Here is a 24,936-nt window from a genome sequence, read left to right on the forward strand (position 1 = left end):
ACTGAAGGAGGGTGCAGGAAGGCAGTTGTGTCATGGATGGGCAAGGAAAGGTCCGCACTGGTCCATCTGCCCCAGGCTGGAGTGCTGCTAAGCCCTGCCTGGAAAAATGTGATTTTCAGTGTGAGAAGCGTGAGGAACAAGGGGGAAATTGCTTGGAATTGCAGCATGTTTTCTGAGGCTGCACTCAGTGCGTGTAGCAGAACTCTGGCCGGGACGGGCTGGTTTGGGTGGAACGGGACCAGGCAGTAGTGAGGCGAAGGGAAAATAGCTATCGGGCCTACAGTTCTCTAGGTTAAGAGCAGTAAGAAAGCTGAAGTCGCGCATTAGAGAGATGGCACACATAATCTACACATCGCGCTGCGCTTAAGTGAAACAACCAGCCACGGAACCGTTTGCCGAGAACCTTTATTTGTCAAGTTTCTCCGCTCCCCCGCCCCTCCACAATTCCCCTCGGGACAAACCCCGCGGCCGCGCCCCGGCGCCCGAGAGCCGCGCTGCCGCCCCCTGCAGGGCCCCGCCGCCGGGGGTCCGGGAAACTGAGCTCCCCTGCGCGGCAGCGGCGGCGGGACAAAACGGAGCGGCGGTGAAGCGCCCGCGGGGCGTCTCCCTCCGCCCAGGACTAATGCCGCCAGATGTCGGGCTGGCAGGCGGGCGGAGGGAGGGGCGTGAGGCGGGCAGGGGCGGGGGCAACGCGGAGGGGCGGGGGCAACGCGGAGGGGCGGGGCCCGGCGGAAGGGGTCGAGGAGTCGCGGAGGAGAGCACGGGCGGGTTGAGGCGGCGCGGAGCGGGCTGGCCGCGGGCCTGGCACGGCGGAGCCCGGGGGCGGGAGCCCAGAGGGCTGGAGGAAGAGGAGGGGCGCGCCGCCTCCGCGCCGCCGGGAGGTTGTGAGCGGCGACGGCGGCGGGAGGTGAGCGAGCGGCCGCGGGGAGGCCCCCAGCCCGGCCACCGCTGGGGCGGCTGGCCGCCGTTGGGCGGTACCTGGCCGAGGTGGGCAGCGGGGTGACAGCGGAGGGCGGCTGCGGCAGGGGGCTTTGTGCGGAGCCGTACTGGGGGAGGGGAGTTGGGGGGGGGGAGGGCTGCTCGCTCGGCTTCGGGATCGCCGGCGTGAGGCGGGAGCCGTGCCCGGTCGGGGTGCTGCACGGTGCCGGACAACGCGGCACGGGCTGAGGTCGGGCGTGGAGCAGCCGGGGCTGACAGGAGCAGCGTCCTGCTGCAGGCGGGCGGCGAACAAAGAGGTGTGCGAGGAGCCGTGGGCAGAGCTCGCCTGTGGGATAAAGTTCCCGAGAAAGCCGTGGGCAGCGGCTGGAAGGCTGCGCGGAGGGAGGGCTCGGCGCTGCAGCCGTGGGAGAAAGAGTGCGGAGATAAAGGCTGCGCTCGGCTCTCCTAGGGAGGGAGTGCAGGGCTCGTTGTGCTGTGATTCTGAGGCTACTGGCACAGCTGTCTATTGTTTTGTTCTTATATACAGCCAATCGTTCCTTGAAACAACACTTTTTTTCCTTTTAAAGCACCTTTTTAGATGGATAGCACAGGCAAAACTGAAGATAAGAACCACTGACTTCACTCTTTGTTGTATGCTTTGCAGCTGACTGAATTACGACTTGCATGCAGGGTTAAAAGTGCTGTCTTCTTTATTTCAGAGCTCTAGGGGAAGATGTTGTCTCTTCTGACATCTTGCGATTAAGATACCTGAGAACAGGTTCAGTAAGAATCCAGGTTCCTGAAGAAGACGCTTACGAATGTGCTGAAATGAGAAGTTGTAAACACTTTCTTCCCTTTCATCTCCACTGCCTAAGAAACCATAATCCAAAGCACTTCGGAGACGCTTGCCCAGATATGCGAAGTCTGCGAAGTTCCTCGTTGTTCAAAGTGACTGTTTCTCAGTAAGTCGTGCATATCCACATGTTTGGGATATGTATATAATACTCTGAAGAAGAATTGTTTTCTGTATAAAATTCCCAGCAGGAACATTTTGTTATGGACAGCTTTTTCTGGATTTATATCCGGAGAGATTAATGCCTAGAGTTGAAAGGCATTTAGTATACACTGAAAAGCTGGCTCCTCTTCAGTTTTTCCAGATGTAGTGTCTCCACTGTATACTGGGATCGTGCACAACTGCATAAACTACAGATGTAGCCATGGAGCTGTATGGACTTCTGAGCCATAGGAGAAGTATTGTTGAGCGTTGGTATCAGATGCTGCTTCATGATGTCAGCTGAGCTGTGATTGTGTTTCACTGCTTGTAATAAAGCATCCGCATGGAGTAACACCTTTTGCGAGAAGATGCTGTTGAGTGTTATGTGGAAGGTAAACTGATTATTTTAAGTGTTGTCAAGTTCTGTGCAGAAGATCTTCTTGTGCAAGATGAAACTGTGCCTCCCTGCGCTAAGATGTTGAAGGTCTGCTGCTGCTTATGACAAGTCCAAGAGAAGAAGCTTTGTAAAATGGCTCAAACCAGCTTGCTGCAGGGAAAGCAGTTTTACTGTAGGGAGTGGGTTTTCCACAAGCTTCAGCACTGCCTCCAGGAGAAAGCTAACTGCAGTGGTAGTGCTGCCAACAAACCATCTCTTGTAGCGAGTTCTGGGAATAATACCGGTGTTGTCTCTGGGAAAGGAGCTGCCTGGGGTGTATTGTTGGTAGGAGGGCCCGGTAGTGGGAAGACAGCCCTCTGTACTGAGTTACTCTGGCCAAGCTCACCTGCAAACCTACAAAGAGGCTTACATCGGCAAGCCCTAGCCTTCCATTTCTGCAGAGCCCAGGACTCTGATACGCTGTGTGTTGGAGGGTTTATTAGAGGTTTAGTTGCACAAATCTGCCGCAGTGGACTGATCCAGGGATATGAGGACAAACTAAGAGATCCTGCTATTCAAAGCCTCTTGCAACCCGGGGAATGTGAGAGGAACCCTGCTGAAGCATTTAAAAGGTAAAACTACTAAACAAAAAAGCCTTACCCAAAGCAAAAACCAAGTAATCACTAAAAACCCCTTGTTTCTATTTAGGTTTTGCTTCCAAAGAGTGTGCACTGCAGACAGTTTATGACATCTGTCTCTTGGTTTGTTATCTCTGTGGGTTACTCAGAGCTTTCAGACCTACTGTGGAAAAATGAAGTTTGTCCTTATAGCTGATACAAGTAAATATTTTGTTTTTTAAATAAAAGTTACTATTAATAGTGAGTTTATTTACATTACTTTAAAGTAATGGACTTAAGGGTAGACAATAGCTAGGATGAAGTCAGTGGCCTTCATGTCCTGTAAAAGGTAGGGTAGTTGTTCACAGATGTGAAACAGACCTTTTGGGACCCTTGCAAAAGCTTCCAACACTGTTTTTTGTCAAAGAGGAAACTGGACTAATGGATCTCTGGGTGTAATCCAGCACATCAGTTTTATGTTTGTCTGAAAACATGTGGTAGGAAAATGTCAGTTAATTCCTGATGTTACTTCTCACAGTGTGGATGAATTATGTCCTCTTTATCACTATTTATAAAAATAAACGCTTTAAAGTAGTAGGTGGATCAGAAACTCGTCAAGAAAATTCACCTTCCCCCTTCTTAAAGATTAGTCAGCTAAGCTGAGGGAAAAAAAAATAATTTAATGAAGCTTTTTCCAGTATGTCATTGGTAATTGTATTTGAGAGTACTTATGTGTCTGTATCCCTTGAAATAGTCTGCCATATTGAGCATGGTGTTCATATCAATATTCCTTTGGATCACATTGAAGGAAAATCCAGAAAGGATAAGTCCAGCAACATATTTCTACTAGTTGTTGGCTAACTTGATATTCCTTGCTGTTAAGTAGTGGCTTAACAGTTATTTTTCTTCTCTGAGGACTGAGGCTGGTCAAACATACTGAGGTTGAACCATAGTGCTTTTCATGTTTTCATCTTGTTGGGTAAGAGCCTTCCAGTTCTGGTGGCTGCGGTGTCCTTGTCTGGCTAATGAAGAGGATGCAAATCTACATTGCTCCCAGCGTAGTATCTTCAAAACAAACAGACTAAACTGCAACTAATTCTGTAGTATTATTTTTGTTGTTGTTGCTAACTGAAGATGCAAATTCTAGCAACTCTTAAGATCCTAATTTCAGAAGTATTAAGTCTTCTCAGTCTCTAATGGCTAAAAAGTGAGTGAAATTGTATATAAACAGAATAAGGGGCTGCCTGGGTTTAGGCAGTCTTAAAGTCATGGAAGTGGATTAATCCGGTGAGTGAGAGCCTGTTTACGTTTAAAAGTCTATTACAAAGAAACCTTACTAATTTAGAGCAAATTCTGTCTTAAGAACCTGAACCTTACCTTTATTCTAAACACAACTAGCTTGCTCAGAAGAGCGGGAGCTAAGTAAATGTCTTTAGACGAAAATGCAGTGTAGAAATAGAGAAGATAATTCTAAGTTAGACTTAGCTTTTAAGATAAGATTATGCTTTATGAATGCTTTATTGCTTTATGAATGCAAGATGTAATGATGGGTTGTTTGAGAATTTAGGTGTTCCTACAGGATTCTTGGTTTTGTATTGGAAAAATGAGGTGACAGCGTTTGGTGGTAGTCTCAAATTTTTCAGCAGTGATTGTAACCTCTTAAGCTGAGAATACTTACAGCACCTTCAGTCAAGGGTTTATTTTAATATCACAACTTCTGTCTCGTGCTGCCCACCAACCCTCATCTCCTCCTCCCAAAAGCATCTGTGGGAACAAGTATTCCTCTTCACCTTTCAGATTTAAAAGAGATAAGGTGTTAGCACTGAGGTACTGTCCTGGGAATATATGTTTTCAGTGCTGTGGTGGGGGATCAGCAGGTGGCTGCTGACAGCAGTACTGGGAGCAGGTTTTGCTGCCCATATGGTATAGTCCCTGTGCACAGACATAAGAAGCATGGCAACGCCTCCTCACCCCGAAGTACCTCGATCACTTGCCAGTATATGAAGCGTGGAAGAAGTGCTTATCAAAAATAAAAGCTTTGTTCATGAGTCCCAAGACTTAACATTAATAGTCTAATATCCCAGTCCTGCATGTTTATGTATGCTTCCTGGTAAATGCAGGTTGTACCTGAGCTCTAGGAAGACTTAACAGTCAGCCGATTGCTTTTCATATTGTGTAAAAGCCCTGAAAGAGCACAAAGCTCCCATCTCAATGCTCCATTGACTTTACCTTATTTTATTTTTTATTCAGGAGAAGATAGCTAAGGCCATTCTTTAAAGTTGCTTTTTGTTTTTTTTTTTTTCCCTCTGCACAGCAGCTGTAGGCCCAGCTATGCATTCTTGGCCTAAAATGGAAAGTCTTCTCTTTGTAAGTGCTAAGCAAGCTTACACTTTCCTGTTTTTGGGCTAATTATCCTAGAAGTAGTAAGAAAGAAAACCTGAGATGCCTTGTGAAGTGTCTGTTTATAAACAGCGTAACATTCTTTAGTCAAAATACTAAATTTTCATGTGAAGAGCGTTTTTAAATAGGTTTTCAGTAAACCTTGGGGTCGTGGTGGTGCTGTGTGCAAGTGGTACCCATAGAGCAAGTCTTTCCCTTATTTGAATCTCTGCTCTTAAAAAAAATTCTCATGCATTAATAATTTTTAAGTGCCCTAAAAATTCTTTCAGGATTCATTCTTCGCAAATTGCAGGTCTGGGAGATTTGCTGTGTACAAATGTATTTGGCATTTGTTGCTACACTGACAGCTGAGAGAAAGAAAAGATACTCATGGCACTGCTTCTGAGGCATTTCTCCATGCATGCGGTTCTGGAGCATGAAGCGGTCTGAAAAACATGAGGGAGAAAGCTGAACCTCGTGTTCAAGTTTTAAGTGAAAGTTAAGAGGAAAGCATAAAGAAAATGAAAAAAAGAATATAACATATTCCAAAACTCAGATGGAACAATGTGTTTAACTGAACAAATTTAATCAGAAAAGGTCTTGTTAAGTTATTCTTCCCAATATGAATAGAAAAATGAGAACCAGAGTACCCTAGATTTTGCCAGAATACATCTAGAGTTGTGAGTGGTGGTTGTTTTCAGTTCTGTTGGAGCAGTGTTACGCTTCGTATGATGTAGGAATACGGGCAGCTGTCAGTTGTTCAAAGCCACAAAGAAATAGTGGAAGTCAGATACAAACCATGGGTAGTACTGAAATGGTTTAAGCTTCAGTGTAGAATAACACTTATGATCTTGGCTACTTTTTCAGAAAAAGGAGATGGTGTTAAACCAATTCAGGCAGCAGGGGAAGATGTGCAACTGCTGTGTGTTGGGCTATGGATGGGGTTAGGGACAGAAGAATGAGGTCGGTTTCTGAGCCCAGAAAACTGGACCGTGCTGGAAGTGTGGAGCCAGTTTACACCACACAGCTGATTTCTTTTCCAGCCTATTGCTCTGAGTTTGAAAGACATCCAGGACCAGAGCTCATGAGTCAGTTTCAGAGAGAGAACAACTGTCTGTTAACAACATCACATCATTACGTTTGTAGCGTGTGCTGGTCTGGTACAAACTTGAAGAGAAGTCTGGATGTAATGTTTGGGTGAATTTATGAAATGAATAAATATCTAAAAATGATAAAGTGCCATGTCTACTGGAAGGCTGGTGAGGATAAAGCTGTTTTACTTTCGTTCTCACAGTGAAATGACTTTCTGTCTTCTGCATCTCTTTTTAAGAGACTTCAAGTCTCGTGAGATTTTGCACAAGCGTATTTCTCATAATCTGAATTGAGTCTTGTAGCAGAAATGCTAAATCAGAGCTTGAACCCGTGATTGAGCACCTGTCAGGCAGGCAGGGACAACCCAGGGGAGCTCAGGTGCATTCATCTGAGGGACCAGAAGGAGTGTTGCCAGGATCCACCTCTTCCCAGATTTATTTTAAGGGTTGGCAGTAGAGGTAAAGGTATCTCACTGGAGATCCCAGCCTACTTGAGGCCTTTGGAAGGTAAGCAGCTTCTTTCCTTTATTTCTGTGCCCACGACTGTTGCGTTTGAGCAGATCCTCACTTGCTGCAGCCTGGCACCTTGCTTTTCTACTGTCATTGCTGTGCTTTCTGTTGTACTGTAGGGCTGTTATGATTTTTTTTATTTGCCCTGGAACTTTTAGTATTAAGGGATATCTATACAACTGCTTTAATGTAAGGTGTACTGATCAAAGGGATGCACGCTGTAGAAAACTGAAGCTGAGAATTCTGATTTCTACTTATTTGCATTGCTGAAAGCGCTTTCCCATGCAGTTAGCTGTCCTAAAACTCTGTGGACCCAAGCAAAGGACAATAATTAAAAAAAAAAATTTGGGCACATTTGCTATTACATAAGAACTTTATAGAAGTATTTTCAAGCCCCTGTTATATCTTTACCAAAAAAAATGAACGTAGCAGAAATTACACTGTAGTAATGTTTTCCTCTGTGCATGCTGGTGCTTAATTCCTAAGGAAGCACAGCTTTTCTATTTCTTACACTTCATCTGTGCTACTAGTTTGAAAAGAAAACCATGTTAAGAGTTAACTAAAATGAGTGGCTGAGGAGAATCACCTACACCAAATATAAACCAACCCAAACTCTGGACTTCTTAGTCAAAGCTTACAAGCACTTCTATCCCCCTTCTACTCCCTTGCCTGCATTAGATTTCCACATTCCTAATTTTGTTTCTTTCTTCCTCTCTGTTTTTTGCCAAGAGTTCTGTATGGTCAGGATGGTACAAATTTCAGGTGTTTGAGTTTTTACCTTTAAATAAAAAGGGAAAACAAATTTTATTTCAAGATTTAGGTTGTTGTAGGAAGACACGGGTTTGTTTCACAAATATTCTGTAACAGTTGTCCAAGGTCTTTGTATCTGTAGTATGAAATGTCACTTTTTCTTGCAATTTACTTAGCACAGATTAAGGTAAATGTTTAGAAAATGGGTTTTACGTGATAAGATGAAATGTGTTGAAACTGTTCTTTTTGAAATTCTTTGTATGAGCCTTGAAGCCAGTAATATAATTAAAATTATCATTGATTGTGTGAGTTTTGTCAAGAAATTAATTAGTGAGCCTTTTCACTTTTTCAGAGTAGCCTATTAATTGCAAAAACTTTTTTTTTTTGGAGTAAACCTGGAAATTTGAGGGCCAGCTCCTTTTTTTTTTTTCCTTTTAACCATTTATTTTCACATTAATAACTTTCACATTAATGGTTGAGGAAGAGGTTAATTAGAGTATTGTGACTTTCATGAAAGCAAGAGGAGTTGCTCTTTAATGCCTTACAAAGTTGGTGTTTTCCCTGCTAGTGGTAAATATATGCTTCTGCTGCTGTTTGCAGCTGGTAATTTATTGTAGTTTTATTGATGACAACAATTACAATTGCTGTGAAAGTAATCATAGCATCATAGAATGGCTTGGATTGGGGAAGGGGTTTTAAAGATCATCTAGTTCCAATCCTCTGCTGTGGGCTGGTTGCCCCCCCCCAATAGATCAAGCTGCTCAGGGCCCTGTTCAGCCTGGCCTTGGGTACCTTCAGGGATGGGGCATCTACAGTTTCTCTGAGCAGCCTGTTCAAATAACCAGTATTTGTTTTACTCTAGAGGTAGTGGTGGTAATGTGTTGTTTGATTGTTTATTTATTTATTGTAAATACCTTTAGTAAAAATCTGTTTCTATCATGAACTTAGGAGGTACGCAGACAGGCAGCGTGCTAGAGATAGTTACAGGTGCCTGAGTTCACCCCTCAAGAAACTTGAAGCTACTGGAATTTCTGTAATTTAGTCTGTAGACGTTAGTAATTCATCATTAATATTTATATATGAAATAGCTGCTTTGTCTTTTTTCATCCAAGTCTCAGACCTTTTTGGAGGTGATCTACATCTTTGCTCTGACTGCCTGCTGGCTGCCAAGCACTGTTGCACAGGCTTTCCTTCTGCCTTTTCTCGACCTGTACAGTTTTGTCACAGTAGCTTTGCCACAATTGCAAGGTACTATGAACGTGGATCTTGTTAGTTTCTAATTTTGTGGAGGTATAAATGATAGAAACAAAGCCAAAAACTCTCCTATTTTAATGGAAAACCTGTGCAATGAATTGGATTGTTTTAAGAACTTCACAGAGAGTTTACTGATTTACCACATGTGAAGTTCAAATTGCATCTAACTGTAACTAGATAGAGAAGGTTGGAGGTGACCTCAGAAAATTGAGTCCATGTCCTTGTTCCAGACAGAAGCAACCAAGTCTGAGAGTTGCTTGTTTCATCTAATCTTAGACAAATTCCTGAATGTCTAACAAGCTTTCTTCTGCTCTAATCTGAGCTTGTTACTCCTTATGATATTCTCTAGAGACATGGAAAATAGATTCCTTCTTACTTATTTTTTTATGACAGCTTTTTACTTATTTGAGTACCATCTTATTTCTTTCATCTCATCATTAAGTTCCGTAATGCTAACTGGTTAGAGCTTCCTTGAAGGTCACACCTAAGAGCGTAACTCTAAAAAAAATCCCTTTGCTAAATTAAGGGTTTTTTTTGTAACTAGATGGAAATGTCATTATCAAAATTTTATATATGTAAGTATGTATCATTTTAACTTTCCTGGAATTGTCTGTTTCTATATCATTCCCTTATGCTTGACTAGAATCCTGAAGTGAGTTGGATCCTAGCCCAGAGAAGCTTGATCTGGTACAAGATTGAATTCTGCTTAAAATAGTGGCCATAACCATTTTCAGTTAAAAACAATCTCAGATGATTTGTTTTGTCCTAGGAACCTTTTGTAATTGTCCAGAGATTGATGTGTCAGTAAATTGTTCAAGATCTTATCACCTACAACTTGTCAAAGGAGAAGCAGATCTCTAAAGAATCATAAAATGGTTTGGGTTGGGTGGGTCCCTTAAGGTCATCTAGTTCCAGCCCCGCTGCTATAGGCAGGGACACCTCCCTGTAGACCAGGTTGCTCAAAGCCCCATGTAGCATGGCCTTGAATGCTTCTAGAGAGGGGGCATTCACAATCTCACTGGGCAACCTTATCCAGTGTCTAGTCTCACACACCTTCACAGTAAAGAATTTCCTCCTGAAATATAGTCTAAATCTGCTCTCTTCCTTTCCCCTTGTCCTGTTGCTACCCACCCTTAAAAAGGAGGACTTACTACATTTTTGCTTTTCAAGAGGAAGTGGAAGAAAATCACCTCAAGTACTGTGTTCAGTTTTGGGCCCCTCACTACAAGAAAGACATCAAGGCCCTGGTGCATGCACAACGAAGATCAACAAAGCTGGCAGGGTGTCTGAAGCATTAGTTTTCTATGGAGTCTCTGAGATTGTTCAGTCTGGAGAAGAGGAGGCTAAGGGAGTCCTTACTGCTGTCTGTAACTGCATGAAGGGTGGTTGTGGTGGGGGGGGTTGGCCTCTTCTCCCTCATAACTCTCAGTAGAGAGTGAGAGGGAATGGCCTCATATTGCACCAGGGTAGGTTCAGGTTGGAATCATTAGGAATCATTGTCAGAAAGAGTGGTCTGGCACAGGGTGGCCAGGGGGTGGTGAAGTCACTGTCCTTGGAGGTGTTCAGGAAAAGTGGAGTACCACTACTAAGGGACGTGGTTTATTGGGGAAATGTTGGTGGCAGATGGACAGTTGGACTACGTGATCTTGGGGGCAGCTCTTCCAAGCTTGGTGATTCAATGATTGTAAGAGGAGCACATGCCTTGTTTTGCTGCTGCCTGCACTTAACCACAGTGAGATAATTAGAACTTGCTTTTGATATCTGATTTTTGATGAAGAAACTTGATGTGTCAGAAATACCTACCTTCAAGATCAAGTGGCTGAGAGACTATTTAATTAAAAAAGTATTTATTGACAATCTTTGTATACAAACTCAAATTCTGCGAGTTTTGACAGAAGGACTAGATGGTTTTACTGACTTTAGCTCCCTAGTAGGTTAGTGTTTGTATTGTGGAGGCTTAAACTTAGTGATTGTGTAGTGGGAGACATAAAATGTTAAAAACAGCAGACAGCCTTCACAGCCCTAAGTATTTTACTACTCTTCATAGGAAGCAGCTGCATGTAAGCTGATATCTGCAAGATCAAAAGATCTTTTGAGATCTAATGATGAAAAATGGTGAACAAGACAGATTGTATGAGAGAAATAAGGAATAGCATAAGAAAATCTTACATGAAACTTTAGTATTGTCTCCTGCTTGGTGGTGTGCCTTGAGGATGTAAACAACTACAGTGGATGAGTGCTAAATGTGTGGTAAAATGCTGCTGGTCTTCGGCATGGCTTACCAGTTACAGAAGTTCAGGTAACTGGGAATTAATTCTCTTTTTGTGCCAGTATTCAGTTTTGTGTGGTATGAATCTGTTAATTTCCAAGTATTTACATACTTTTGTTGTACCTTAAGAAGACTTCCAGTAAAGATTTGTCTACATTTCAGTTATTGAGTAACACAATTTACTTTATACTCAGAAGTGTTAGAGCCAGGATGTTGACTGAAAATCATAACAATTCATGGGTATGTGGAGAAACAAGAATGTGGGCAAGGGGTTAAAAACAATCTGTTAACTCAGCTTGCATTTCCACTGTGTTGAAATAGAATTTCTGGAAGGTCAATTTGTGTTTTGGAAGCTCAGTCAGTTGAAAGTATCTTGATGCTGGAGGAGCTTCTGATTCCTATAGTTCATGTAGCGTTTAACTGATGCTTTAGGCTTTTACTGATGTTGGGTTTCATAGAAAATGCTGTATTCACGTGTTCTGCACTACTAGAAAGTTGAGCATTGCCTGAAGCTTAAGTACTTTGTGGCATGTTTCTCTTCAGGCTTTTCCCTTATATCTGTGGAGTTAGTGGGTCACGTAGCAACAGCTGGTGTTTCTGCAAGAGTAAGTTGTATGTTCTTCTTTCATTGTATGGAAGCACTGCGTATGGGGTGAACATAATACCATTTAAGGTTTTAACCTTTTCAGTTTGAATTACCATAAGAAAGTTTCCCTAAGGCATTTTAATAATGACAACTTACATAGGCCTTTTTGTCTTCTACTTCTACAGGCATTAACATTTTGCCTTTAATCTATGTGGCTCAGTATTAAACCTTGCAGGTTTTCCTATAAGCTGTTTAGTTAGATGGACCTTCATAGCAATTCTCACTTGTTAATTATTTCCCTTCCCTCCTGTTTTCTATGCACATGTTCATAGCTTATGCAAGGGTTTAAGTTTCTTTTCTTTTGTTCCTTTCTAACGAAAAACTGAAAAGGATTTGGAGGATTGTGGAGCAGAAAGGATTTAGTGTGTCTAATATACTGGGAAAAGATAGCATTGCACTGCTTCACTAACACTTTCAGAAAGAGATATTTCATTGAAGAGGTTTCACTTCCTTCTATGCACTGGGAATGTTTAAAACCTTCCAAAGAGGTGGAGTGTTTTAAATAAGTTAATGCACAAATGCTCTAGGACTGATGAATTATGTCAGAAAGAAATAATTAAGGAAAAAAGTAATTTAAAAATAATAGTAATTGAACACCTAGGTAGATAGATATAGATATATAACTCCAGTCCTTATTTCAAAGGTGTTGTGGAGGAAACATTGCTAAGAATGTAGGTAGGTGAGTTCTGGTACACTTGAATAACATCTGAATGTAGTGGAATAGCATGAGAGAACTGAAAATGAAATCAAGAGAAGAGAACTAATGGGAAATGTATAAATCTGATGGAGTAAGTGGTGCAGAACACTTGCAATCAGAGTTCTCTGCGTGTTTTCTTATGCCTTTGCACAAAGGAAGGGCCGAAGTATCTTTGGTAGAAGGTGATAACTCTTGGCTCACTTTTGGTTGCAGTCGTTTCAGCGGACAGGAGTGGGAATTAAGGATTGTATGTGACTGGACTTTCTAGTCAGTGGTCATCGTGGCATCTTTTCTTTTTTTTCCTCTCCCTTTTGTCACGTGCTAAAGAGAGTTGGCAATAGTGGTGTGCATGCAGAAGACAGAAATGACAACTACACTGCACAGAAACAAGCTGGTGTGCTAAAGATCTGTAGTTGTCTTGGTAGATGAAAGAAGTTTGTAGGATGGGGTTATAGCAGCATCCAGGATGTGGATTTGTCTTGGAAGAAGGAAACCTTTGTTAAGTAATGAAAATAGCAGCTGTATGGAGATGGCTTTAACAAGTGGGTATGAATGAACCTCACGAGGGAAATCTGCTGAGAAAAGGATTACAACATGATTTTGGTCTTAAAGCAGATAATTAACAAATCTTATTTCAACTGCATTAACTCTCCTGCAGTGATATAAATCATTAGTATGTCTATCCTTTTTCTTCACTTTCAAGAAGTACGGTTCAGCAGGACAGTGGAAAAAAGCTGTATTTGTACATCAAGTGCAACTGATATGTGGTAAGACGAATTGTCTTAACACAACTATAATAAATTACTCTAAATAAGAGGAAGAGTATTAACTCTGCCTTTTCTACCAGCTACATACGTTAGTGTGCAATGTAAAAAACATTCTGTTAAGGTGCCTTACAGTTATCTTGGTGTGTTAAGTGATGGAAACTGTACCAACACATCCTAGCTTTGACAAGCTTACAAACACTTGGGTAAACATTCCCAACTTTTACATCGTTCCATTGCCATTTGTATGCATCAGTTTGGTTTCAGTAGCTTTACTCTGAATTGGGTAGTGCTGCCACGTTCTTTGCTTTATCTTTGATTCATTTAACTTGTCTTAAAAAAATAAAAAATTTCCCATAGTGGATTTATAGCATGTACTTCACATGTATACTTTCTTCTTAGTGTCTTATATTTTAATCTGTGTTAAAGATGCCTTTGACAGTAAGCTCTTTTTGGTGTAGAAATTGTTACAAGTAAAAGAAGATCTATTTAACTTGATCTATTGTACTTAAGACTAAAATAGATCTAACTAAATATATGACTTCAGAGTTGGTTCCAAAACTAAATGCATCACTGCTGTGAGATGATAGAATCAGGTTTACATGCCACTACCCTGGCAGTGTGTTTTTAAAGCAAATTACAAAGAGATGGAAAGGATCCGGAGGAGACCATGAAGTCAAGAGAAGCTGTATCTTTTGGAGGATGGTGGGGGAGAAAGGGGGAAAAGAAACCACACAAACAAAAAATCCAACAACTTCACAAGGTGATTAACGTGGACTCTGAGTGCAGTAAGAGGAATATATGCTTTGTATTCTACTTTGGGGAGTACAGGTAGAATAATTTAGTATGGGACGTGTGAAAGCTGCTCCATCTGTTGCCTCCTGAACTAAAACAGTGCCATTAAAGGTTAGGGCAATCCCTTTGACTTGAGAAAATAGGATGGAAAAAGATGTATGGTAATGCAAATATAGAAGGAAAAGTGTCTTAAATGTATGACTCATAAGGTAAAATCTTCACAGCTTTTCATCTAGTCTTTGTGCAGAGGACTTTCTGAAAAATGAGGTTAGTATAATTCTGTGGTCAATACGACAGGCTGAAGTATGGGGTGCTTTATGATGTGCAAGAAATGAGAAACAAGCTGACCAGGGAATGGCAAAGACTTGCAGCTTTTCACTGTTCAGTTTCCACCATTTCAGGACCCTCATTGTGAATAACCTCATCCATATAGCCCATGCATCTCTTCTTTGTGCATCCCAATTGGTAATGTTTTTTTTCTTCTGAAGTCAGTGGTGTAGAAAAATTCTAATTAAATTTAGGATTGTCAGAGTAACTGTAAACTGTAGTAATAACTGTGGCTGGTTTTGTGTTGCCCGCATTAAGCTGTTGTCTTTTGTCATGCAGGCCTGGGGTAACAGAAAATGTCTGGACAGTGAACTTGGATGTGGCCTGACAAAAGCCACACAGTTAAGCATATCCAGTGTAGTTTTCTACTTGTATCCTCTGTTGTTTTCTTTGTTTCAATTTTTAGGGATAACATTTCACTCATGTCAACAAATAAAACTGGAAAGTGAAGTCCGTATTATCCTTCAGCTGTTCGTGCTCTGCATGAGTTGAGATACAAGCAAGAAATTGGTTTTTGTCTGCCTCCAAAACACAGAATAATGCCAACAAATTAAAATGCCTGCTAGGCTATAAGAATTTATATTCAGCTGCTCATTAACCTGTATAGATAACACTACTTTTAGTTGGAGTTATATTTGATTAACAAATAGAGGTTAATTTTTTATATGACTAAAGAACCAAATGGTTAATGAGAAAAACTGAAAAGACTGTATTTCACTTTGCTGCACCTTTCATTTCATAAATGATCTGAAACTAGCTTTGCAATTTTAATCTATTCTCTTGCATATGTGAACTTGTTATTTTTTTCTTATTATGGTACCGTGTAGCTATCTTTTGCATTTCAACTAGAGTTTTCTGAATATGTACAGAAATATTATCCTAACTTCACAGGTATAAAAAATAATGTGCCTTATGGGTAACCTTCTCATTTCAACTCGTAACTTAGTGAGCCTGATTTGATACTTTCCTCTCATACATTTGATGTAAAAAGCAGTTTCTTTGACACACAGGGCTTTTTTTTTTTTTGAGAGAGAGAGACAGTGAATTATTCATATAGACAATGAGAATATAATTGAAGTTTCAAAAAGAACAGTGATTTCAAAAAGCAGTGATTTTCTACCCTAACAGGAGACATCTTTTAAACAACACACAGTCGATGACAAATCCCAGAGATAAATGTAAATAACAGTAATGTGGACAACAGCTCAAAAACTGGAGGTGGAGGAAGGGTAGAAAATCAGAGTATTCAGTTAGGTTCTTGGGACAGACAAAGAGGACCAACTGATCTGGATGTCTTCAAACTAATGTAAAAAGAAGATGTGGGGTGTAAACAAGCAGAACTGGAATCCTTAGTACACAGTCAAGGTTGATTATAATGCTTTTAAAGATCTCTCAGGCTAACTTGTGCGACTGGTATTAAAAAGAAAAACAGCCTTTTTAGGAGTTGCTTTCTATATTGTAAACTTGCTTCCAGCTATAGAATAAACTAAAGTTAAAGCTATTGTAAAGTCTGTGAATGAAGAAATGCACTGCATGTGGGGATAGTTTTTTGCATATGATATCTATTGTAAGAATGAAGGCAGCACTTTTATTGGAGAAAACAGAGCCACCAGATCTGACTGTCTTGTGTATCTTAAAGATTATCTGTATTGGTTAAGTGTAGTTGTTGTTGGTAACTGACAGATTCCCTCGCCTCTAAGCCATCTTTTCCTAGAATCTAAATATTTTACTCTATCAAAACAGTGAGATCAAGTAAACTAAGTTTTTTTTTTTAAGAGAACAAATGGATTGTCCAGAGCATAGGATTTGGATGAGAATATCTATGTAGCTGAAAGTACTGAATTGCTATAATAGATAGGAGTTGAATATCATCTGGGAAATAATTAAGATATTTGCAAGTGGCTAGAAAATAAGAGTTGAAATGCCAGCTGACATGGTTTGTTATTGACAAATCTAATTAATTTCTTTCTGTAAAAGACAATAATTATACTTGTAGGTAAGGGGCAACCATGAATGTCATTTTTACTTCAGATAAGCATTGGTGACATGTAAGAATGAAGGCAGCACTTTTATTGGAGAAAACAGAGCCACCAGATCTGACTGTCTTGTGTATCTTAAAGATTATCTGTATTGGTTAAGTGTAGTTGTTGTTGGTAACTGACAGATTCCCTCGCCTCTAAGCCATCTTTTCCTAGAATCTAAATATTTTACTCTATCAAAACAGTGAGATCAAGTAAACTAAGTTTTTTTTTTTAAGAGAACAAATGGATTGTCCAGAGCATAGGATTTGGATGAGAATATCTATGTAGCTGAAAGTACTGAATTGCTATAATAGATAGGAGTTGAATATCATCTGGGAAATAATTAAGATATTTGCAAGTGGCTAGAAAATAAGAGTTGAAATGCCAGCTGACATGGTTTGTTATTGACAAATCTAATTAATTTCTTTCTGTAAAAGACAATAATTATACTTGTAGGTAAGGGGCAACCATGAATGTCATTTTTACTTCAGATAAGCATTGGTGACATATGATTCTGCTGAAAACACATGGTGCTCTAGGTAGTCTGACATTTTGCTCCACACACAGCAGGTTTTGGGTACCTGGGGAGTAACTAGGAGCAGTTCACAGCGATACAGCTCATCGTACTGTGCATTGCTGCCATCTGTCCTGCATCTGTCCCTTCAGTGGGCTAAGTGACCTTAGTCACTGAACTATTGTCTGGGAGAATTTGCGTAGGATAAGTAACAATTCTGTACTGTGTATTCAGGAAATTCTTTGTGGGGCTTCTTATACTTACCCCTCTTTGCCTTTGATAGGGACACAGATTTTTTCACGTAAGTACCTTCAGTTAAAAAATACATTGAGTTGACCTGCTCCTAGCAGCAGGTTTGAGTGGGTTTCAACCACACTAGTCTTTCCTTAATACAGCTGAGTTGTTTGCAAACTGTTCTAGGCAGTCTAACTATTAAAACCAAAATATTTGCTCTTAAGGTTTCTTTTTTGAGTTTTCTAGTAAACCTACCAGTAGGATCCACCTGCAGAGCTGTATAGAGGAAAATCACCTATATATTTGTATGAGACAGTAGGAGGTCTCTAATCAATATGCAGGAGTCCAGCATGTTGTGTTTGTGTGACTGATGCTGCTGGCTGTATGATAAACTCTGCTTTTGTCTGGCTCAGTACCCTGGTGCTAGCTTTTGTGCTCTCCTTGCAGGATTACAGCTCTGCTTTACAATGACAGTTAAAACTCAGGTTACTCCAAGGCACTACAGGATCAGGTGCTGAATTGCACAGCAAACCTTGCCTGCCATTTCTAATTTGCCAGTCTGAAAAGCCCAGTCCTGAAATTTACACACGCACATCAGAGTTTATTTAAAGGATGATTCTCAGTATTTTTTTCCTCTTCATAAGACTTCCATCCTTCCCATGTCTCCCTTCAGTTGGTTAGAACCACTAGGGCTCGTTTATCTTTCTGTGCAGCCTATGAATTAACAGTTCACTTGACACAATCATGTGTATTATATACTATTGTTCCTCAGCGTGTATAATTCCAGTATTGTGCTTTGTCAGAAAGTTGTAATCAGTTGCAGGCATGCTTTTATCACATTGAAATATGGCTGAGCAGGCACCTCAATAACTTGACCAAATGTGTAAGTATGTACTTAGGTGTGCACACAAAATCAAACCAGGTATTTTTACTTTCACAAGGGGGCAGCTGTTGAACTTTACCATTAGATTGAGCCACAGTCTGTAATTCAGAACCCATGTAATAATTAGTCAGCAGGCGTGATGATCCAGATGAGTAAGCTGCTGCTGGTAGTGATCCATAGGACATAAAAGAAAATGCAAGCTGGTCTAGAAGCAGTTCTGCAGGTAATTTGTGAAGATGCTCTTTTTTTGCTCCTTTGTGAATTCAGCTGCTGCAGGTATTCTCAGGAAGGGCTTAATATTTCATCAGTTGAACAGCTAAAACTGTCAATTGATTAGAAATGAAATTGGCCTCTTTTATTGTGACCTGTGTCCCCTATGCAGTTTGGAAAACAGAATAGAGAAAAATTCAGCTCCTGGCTTATTGATGTGTTTGCTGAAGTGTCCACCAATGTTTAATGGCTTTATCTTCCCTATCTTCAGTCTCTTAAGAACAAATTAGAAACTGGGGGACTCATAGCCTCATGGGTTTACAGCCTGCTAGCTTACTGCTGAAATGTAATTTATGAGTGGGCTCGTGAGAGTGGTGGGACACTTGCTGTCATGTGCGAAAATTCTGTAGCTAGAGATTAAATAAATAATCTGGAATTCTTTATTTTGCCTTCTTTTCTGAAACTGTGAGTCTATGTGCTTTAAAGCGTGATTGTTCCAGTGGAACTAATGAAAACCTCATTGCCTACAACGTTCTGCCCTTTGGCACCTCTATCCTTAGGTATGGTGCTTTGGCCTGGGCTACCCCCTGCAATGTTTGTATAAAGCAATTCCTTCCAGCTGTGAGATGGGGAGGACAGAGCTTCTCCTCTGCCAGACAGAGCCGGCAGGAGCTGAGTTAGGATGCCTGCTAGGTTTCTGCATGTGACTTTCAGGCAAAATTCCCAGTGATTCTTATGTTGCTGGCAAAAATTGCTACAGAGTTAACTTATAGTAAGCACAGTTGGCTTACTTAAATTTTCATTTATGTATTTTGTCTTTCTGAATTTTCTGATACACCATAAATGGAATAAAGAGTCTTAAAAATTGTATAGCAAACTGCTGTAGTATATAATGTAGCAAGTCATCCATAAGAATATGATTCTCTGCTTTTCCAGAGATCAACACTAAGAATTTGAAGAGTTTGAAGAAATGTCTATTAAGCTACTGAAGTGTGAGTGTGTATGTAGGGAGATATATATCCATCTAGTTCATACTTAGGCATCTTTTGTAATTATTTCAATTTTCAATTACTCTTTGAATCAAACGTACAAATATATGCAATTTAGTAGTAAATCGTGCAGGGCAGTCTTATCTCTTGCCAAGGACAGCACTGTGTAGTCTCTTTCATGTTAGGAGAATGTTTTATGAGGTTCTCTTGATAAGTTTTTTGCCAACAGAACAATAAATTCGGGTTGAAACTGAAGGTAATCTTGATTGCTCATACCAGTTAATCAACTCTGTAATATCGCTAATAGTTTCTAAACTTACTCCATGGTATTAGGATTAAATGTTTTTCTATGGATGTTTGCAATCCTCAAAGAATTGTTCATCTGATGTTGGCAGGTGTTTTCCAGTACTCAATGGGATCACCTACTTTGTAGGAGTTTGGTTTTGCATGACTCAGAATAGTTGCAAGTAATGTGGCATTGGTGTTAACTTAATTGTAAGTAGCACACGTAAACCATCTGGGTGGCAATGAGTATCATCTTCCTTTTTGAAATGTCAGTGTCCTTTGGAAAAGAAGAGAGTATGCAGAGATCTCTGCAGCAAGGTTCTGGTGATTTCAACTAGGAGAATAACAATTTACAAACATTTTAAAACTCCTAACTGAATGGGGGAGACGGATTTGCTAAAGGAGAGGATAACAGCCTTGCCTGCCAAGTGGCAATAAACACTGCTGCTGAGCATTTAGCTCAGCATCACTTTGGGGAAGAATTGCTGTTAATTGTGCTCTTTTCCTATAGTGTCATTGTGTGTATATCCTCTGTGTTCCTGCTGTCGTACCTGAGCAAAAGATGCCCAGCACCATGCTAGTGTCGTTTGCACTACTTTGAAGTCTCACAGCACGCTTGGCAAAAGTAGCAGCGAAGCTTGTAAGAAAGCAGGAGTTTCTCTAACCCTTATGAAAAGCCTGGGTTTGTTCTGCCTGTACAGAAGCAAGTTTATGGTGCCAACAGTCCTGCCTTGCTGGAGGGCAGAGCATGTGCCCAGTCATTGTTCTCTTCAAAAGTTAAGACTATTGCCTGCTTTTTAAAACAACTTTCTTCTGAAAGAACAAACACTGTAAATGTGTAATGGGCATATTATGTAATGTATACACGTCACACACATTGCTGTGATAGTTCTTTGTGACAACAGTGGCTATAACTGAAATGCAAGTGCTGAACCATAACAGATAGGCAAGAAGGTGGCTTGAAAGGCAATTTGTTAAAGAAATGTCATACTGGTCTAGAAAACTAAATGCAAGAGTAGAAGTAGCAGTTAAACAATTTCTGGATTCATTTGTATCATGACATTTGAAATATTTTGTATTTTGCTATAAGTAGCAGTGTTGGGACTCAGATACTGGATTTCTTTCTTGCTTTCTCATGCTGCTTTGCCTGGGAGATGAGTTTTATACAGTTGTTCTGTGTTTGCCAGTAGTGAGCCTAGAGGAAAGGGACCCTTTTGAGGGATAAGCTGCATTTGCGCAGTAACAGACTTCAGAGAATTTAAGTGGGGACATAACTCTTGACTTTGCTGTACACCAGAGTCACTCAAATGAGGGATGCTTTTAACAAATGAGGCTTCATCCTTCTGCTTCTAGAACTGCTCATTCATTGTTATATGGCATGTTTGCTTTTCTATTTTTTAAACAAGTATGTGCATTCCACTGTGACTTTCAGTCTTTGTGGACACTGCTGCTATCCCTCTGTTTTCTTCTGTGTCTCAGCATTTTTGCAGATCCAATCTAAAAATCTCAGGGATAATCATTTGCAGAACTTCAGCCTTGCTGCTATATATTTCTTCCATATGTGGAAAATCATATTTGCATGGGTTCAGTCAACTCGGTAGCAGTCTAAACAATTCTGTAGGAGGGTTCATTGTTTTAAGGACTATTTGTTTGAGAGCATACAAAGCATCTTAGCTCTGCATAAATAAGGCATTGCATTACTATTAAAGCAAATTCTATCATTTAAGATACGTAATTGTGCTGTTTTCTGTAAAGATTTTGTATTTTTACTGAGCAATTTCCATTTCAGAACTATCCTGTAACAAGGAATTGCTACATAATGAGAATCACTTTTATTTCTGTATTGACTATAAAAGTTCTGCAGATAAGGCTGTTAGCTATTATCCTTTCAGAAGGTGAAAAAACTCCTCATCTTTTGAATGGTAGTCTGCAAATTGAGCAGTCTGTGACAATGCGCCATAAAGGAATCACCATTTACGGAAGTCCATTTAAGACATTTATTTTATGTTGACTGATGTGATTTTCATATGCAAACAAGATGTTACAGGGAAGTGGGAATTGCTAGGTCACATTATGGAGGTAATCATGATGGGAATTCTGGCCTCAAACTTAAACGTCTGAAAAATTTCCTTATTATGTTATCTGGCAGTACTCTGAACTCAGATATAGGAAAGTCTTAGACAGACCTGAGGTTATCAAGTGGTTCCTAAGAGCACTTTCAGAGAAAGCTGTATCAGTGTCTTGTCAGTGCTACTCTTTGAATAATGTGGCTGCAAGTTGGAAGAAGTCATTATGCTTTATTGAGTATATTCATGTATGTATACATACGTTGTGGTTTTTTTCCCCAGTTGAACAGAAGTTATGCTACCACTCAGAAATGAAAGTACTGTGAAGTGGAAGGGATGCCAAGTGCGAAACTAAATTTCTGTTCCACAAAATTTCTGCAACCACTGTTTCTTCAGTTTCAGAGATATGGAAAACTAGTGTCTAGTGCTTGCACTATTTTTTAATATCTTATTCTGTGGGTGCTTTATTTCAACTCCATTTGAGGCAGGATGACCTTTTAGATTGACCTATTGCAGTCAACTACTGCACACTGTAGGAATTCAGCAGAATAATTTGGGATTTCTTCACAGATGAACCTGTTAGTTTCTCTTGGTATTCCCCACAGGTAAATGCTAACATAACAACATTGTCAGATGCACCTAAGATATTTCATAGCTGTTTTGTGGTGATCACTCAGATTTTAGGTGAGATTTTTCTTTAAGATACTATTTATTCACATCTGAAAGCATCGTAAATAGTTGAGGGGAAATCGCTGCATTCTGCTGGGGAAAGATGTGGAAAATGAGATAATTTCAAGCTGCCTATTTTCATTGTGGGGTTGATATCACTTTGGAAAGTAATTTTAACCTTATGGCTTCATTAATTTCCTGCTCTCTAAGTTGGTAGCTGCTTAACTTCCCAGCTTAGGGAGTGAAGACTCTAGTTGCACTGCAGACTTTTTCTGAAAGAGGGACTGGCTTTGGGAAGTAACAAAGAATCTGAAGTAGGCTTGCATTTCTGGAAATGTGAGGTCCAGAGTTAAGGATTTAAATGTAACTAATACTGAAAGCTTTCAGAATTCATCCTTTTTATCCTTTCGGGAAAATTGTACCACCTGGAATAGGTCATCTAGCTGGCTCTGCTAGTTCCTGCTGTTCCTATCAGCAATGTACCACTTTGTGTTTCCATTTTGAACTTTTCTCAGTCAGAAAACCAGAAAATAATGTTGTGCTAGTGGTGCTCACTACTCATTTTTGACTCTGGTAGTGTTTTTCCATCAACAGGCAAGATTTGCTGTTCTAATTCGCATGCTTGATGGGTAATAATTAAGTTGTTGGCCAAAGTGTTCTGAAGATAAATCTGTTCAGTAAAAACAATGAAAGAAGATTGTTGTGGCCTTAAGTAAAACAAAAGTACTGGTGACGTGCATGCCATCTGGACACAAGCATAAAGTCTGCAAAAAAGAGGGAACTATCATGTGTGTATTTAGACACTCAGAAATGAATGTATTTTGCACTCTGTTCCATTTTCTGAGCCTTTATAGTATAAAGGCAATCATTACTCGTCAAATGTATTTAAAGATGATGTATTCAGGGGAACTTAAGGGCCTAAATGAAATTTGCCCACAAAACAATAGTGTTGCATGGAAATACTAGAAGGCATGTGGCAGTTATGTGTAAGCATTAGGTGTATTTTAATGAGCACCTCTAAAGGTGGCAACAGTACATGCAAATATGAGACAGGTACTCTGGTTATCAGCTGTGCCTATGTATTTCTTCAACTTCTTTTGTTCTGAGAATGGAAATAATCTTTTTTCAGTAACGGGAGCCTGGCAACTCCAATATAAATAAAAAGCGAAACCTTACCGGCCTCAGTTTGCTAAGAAGTTAATTTGCATTTTGTTTATTCAAGTACAGTACTACAAGTGCAGGAATTCAGTTCTTTGTGAAATTCACTCTCTCAGGGTTGAACTTTTGAGCTCTGACACTTCAGATGTCTTTTTATTTACTTTGGTATCATGACCAGCTTGTGATATGCTGTAATAACAGGTTTGGCAGAAAAAAAAGATTAATGAACTTATATTTTAGGCCAAGTAGTTTCTGGCATGCTAAACCAACATTTCTTATGAACCTTGAACCATCGTAATTGTTTTAAAATATTGTTAGAAACAGCAAGTTCATTAAAATGTAATCTTGCCTAAGCAAGAATTGCATCACCGATTCTTCAAGCATTTAATATATTGTTAAATTTACAAGATTAATTTTGTTCCTTGCAGGTGCATTCTGCTTCCTCTTCTGGGAATGAAGCCCCCTCAGCAGAGCCTCTTCCTGCTCGTAGATTCAGTCGATGAGGGCTGCAACGTCTCAGAGGGTGAACAGACCTCTACAAGTCTAGCTGGAACGATAGCAGAGCTGTTAGCTGGCCACTTCGAGTTCTTCCCTCCCTGGTTGCTCCTTCTGTGTTCTGCCCGAAAGCAGAGTAAGGCTGTTACAAAAATGTTTACAGGTGAGTGTAGACCCGTCTATGATGAAGACCTGGTGTTTACAAAACCCTTGTGATGGTCGAAAGCACTAATGCGTGCTTAGTTCTAAAAAATGATAGTGGCAAAAATGATAATTCTGAAATCCTCACAAACTAGTTTACCTATCAAAAGCCTGAAGTGGCATTCAGAGGCAAATTACGTCTCTGCAATAGAGCTGATAGTGGCTTTGAGTTTTCTTTTCGCCTTGCTACTTCTAAACTAGCTTTAAAACCATGTAGGTGATGTGTAAGTACACAAGTATGTTGGCTGTATACACCCATTCCTCATGACCTCAAAAGATTTTTTTTCATCTCCCACTAAAATATTTCCCCTTATTTTCAGAAAGCAGTGAATAACCTTTGAAGGTGGAACTTGAGAGAGTAGCGCTGTTGATGTGGATTCTTAAAGTATACTTTTGGCAAAGGTTACATGGTAAAGAATTCTTTACAACTTCTTCATCCAGTCTTTATGGTGTCATGAGAACATTTCTTCACTATAATCACATTGTTACTGGATGTTCACTGGAATTTAATAAAGGCCAATATCTAGACTGGTTTCCAGGCCTATGTATAAAGCCTGTATGTATTAAGGCAACGATTAGGACAAAAATGTGATTATAGAACATAGACCCATAGGCTTGCTCATTTCCACCATGGCAAAAGGTCAATGTGATAATTGCATTCTGGAATGTAGTCCTGTATTAATCAGCGACAGACATGAACGTTGGTATTTAGGGGTATGTGAGAACTAAAGGAAACTTTGGAGTAGTTTCATAGGGCTCTTGGATGTTCATATGGGAATAGTTTCATCATAGCTTGGCTGATTAGATAGGTTGTCACTGCCAAA

The 24,936-nt window shown here is 40.2% G+C and overlaps 1 protein-coding gene across 1 annotated transcript in view; it reads left to right on the forward strand.

Moving 5' to 3' along the window:
* Window positions 1–742: 742 nt before the first annotated feature.
* ANKRD50 (ankyrin repeat domain containing 50) overlaps window positions 743–24,936 on the forward strand; it is a 38,261-nt gene continuing 14,067 nt past the window's right edge. Inside the window, exons 1-3 of the mRNA XM_065736801.1 lie at window positions 743–987; window positions 1,638–2,920; window positions 23,845–24,074. Of these exons, the coding sequence (XP_065592873.1) occupies window positions 2,442–2,920; window positions 23,845–24,074 (709 nt within the window). The 5' untranslated portion in view covers window positions 743–987; window positions 1,638–2,441. The remainder of the gene's footprint in view (window positions 988–1,637; window positions 2,921–23,844; window positions 24,075–24,936) is intronic.

The sequence above is a fragment of the Cyrtonyx montezumae genome, unplaced genomic scaffold, assembly GCF_038088225.1.
Source record: "Cyrtonyx montezumae isolate F1298 unplaced genomic scaffold, pur_monq_1.0 scaffold_2, whole genome shotgun sequence".
Classification (NCBI taxonomy): Eukaryota; Metazoa; Chordata; class Aves; order Galliformes; family Odontophoridae; genus Cyrtonyx; species Cyrtonyx montezumae.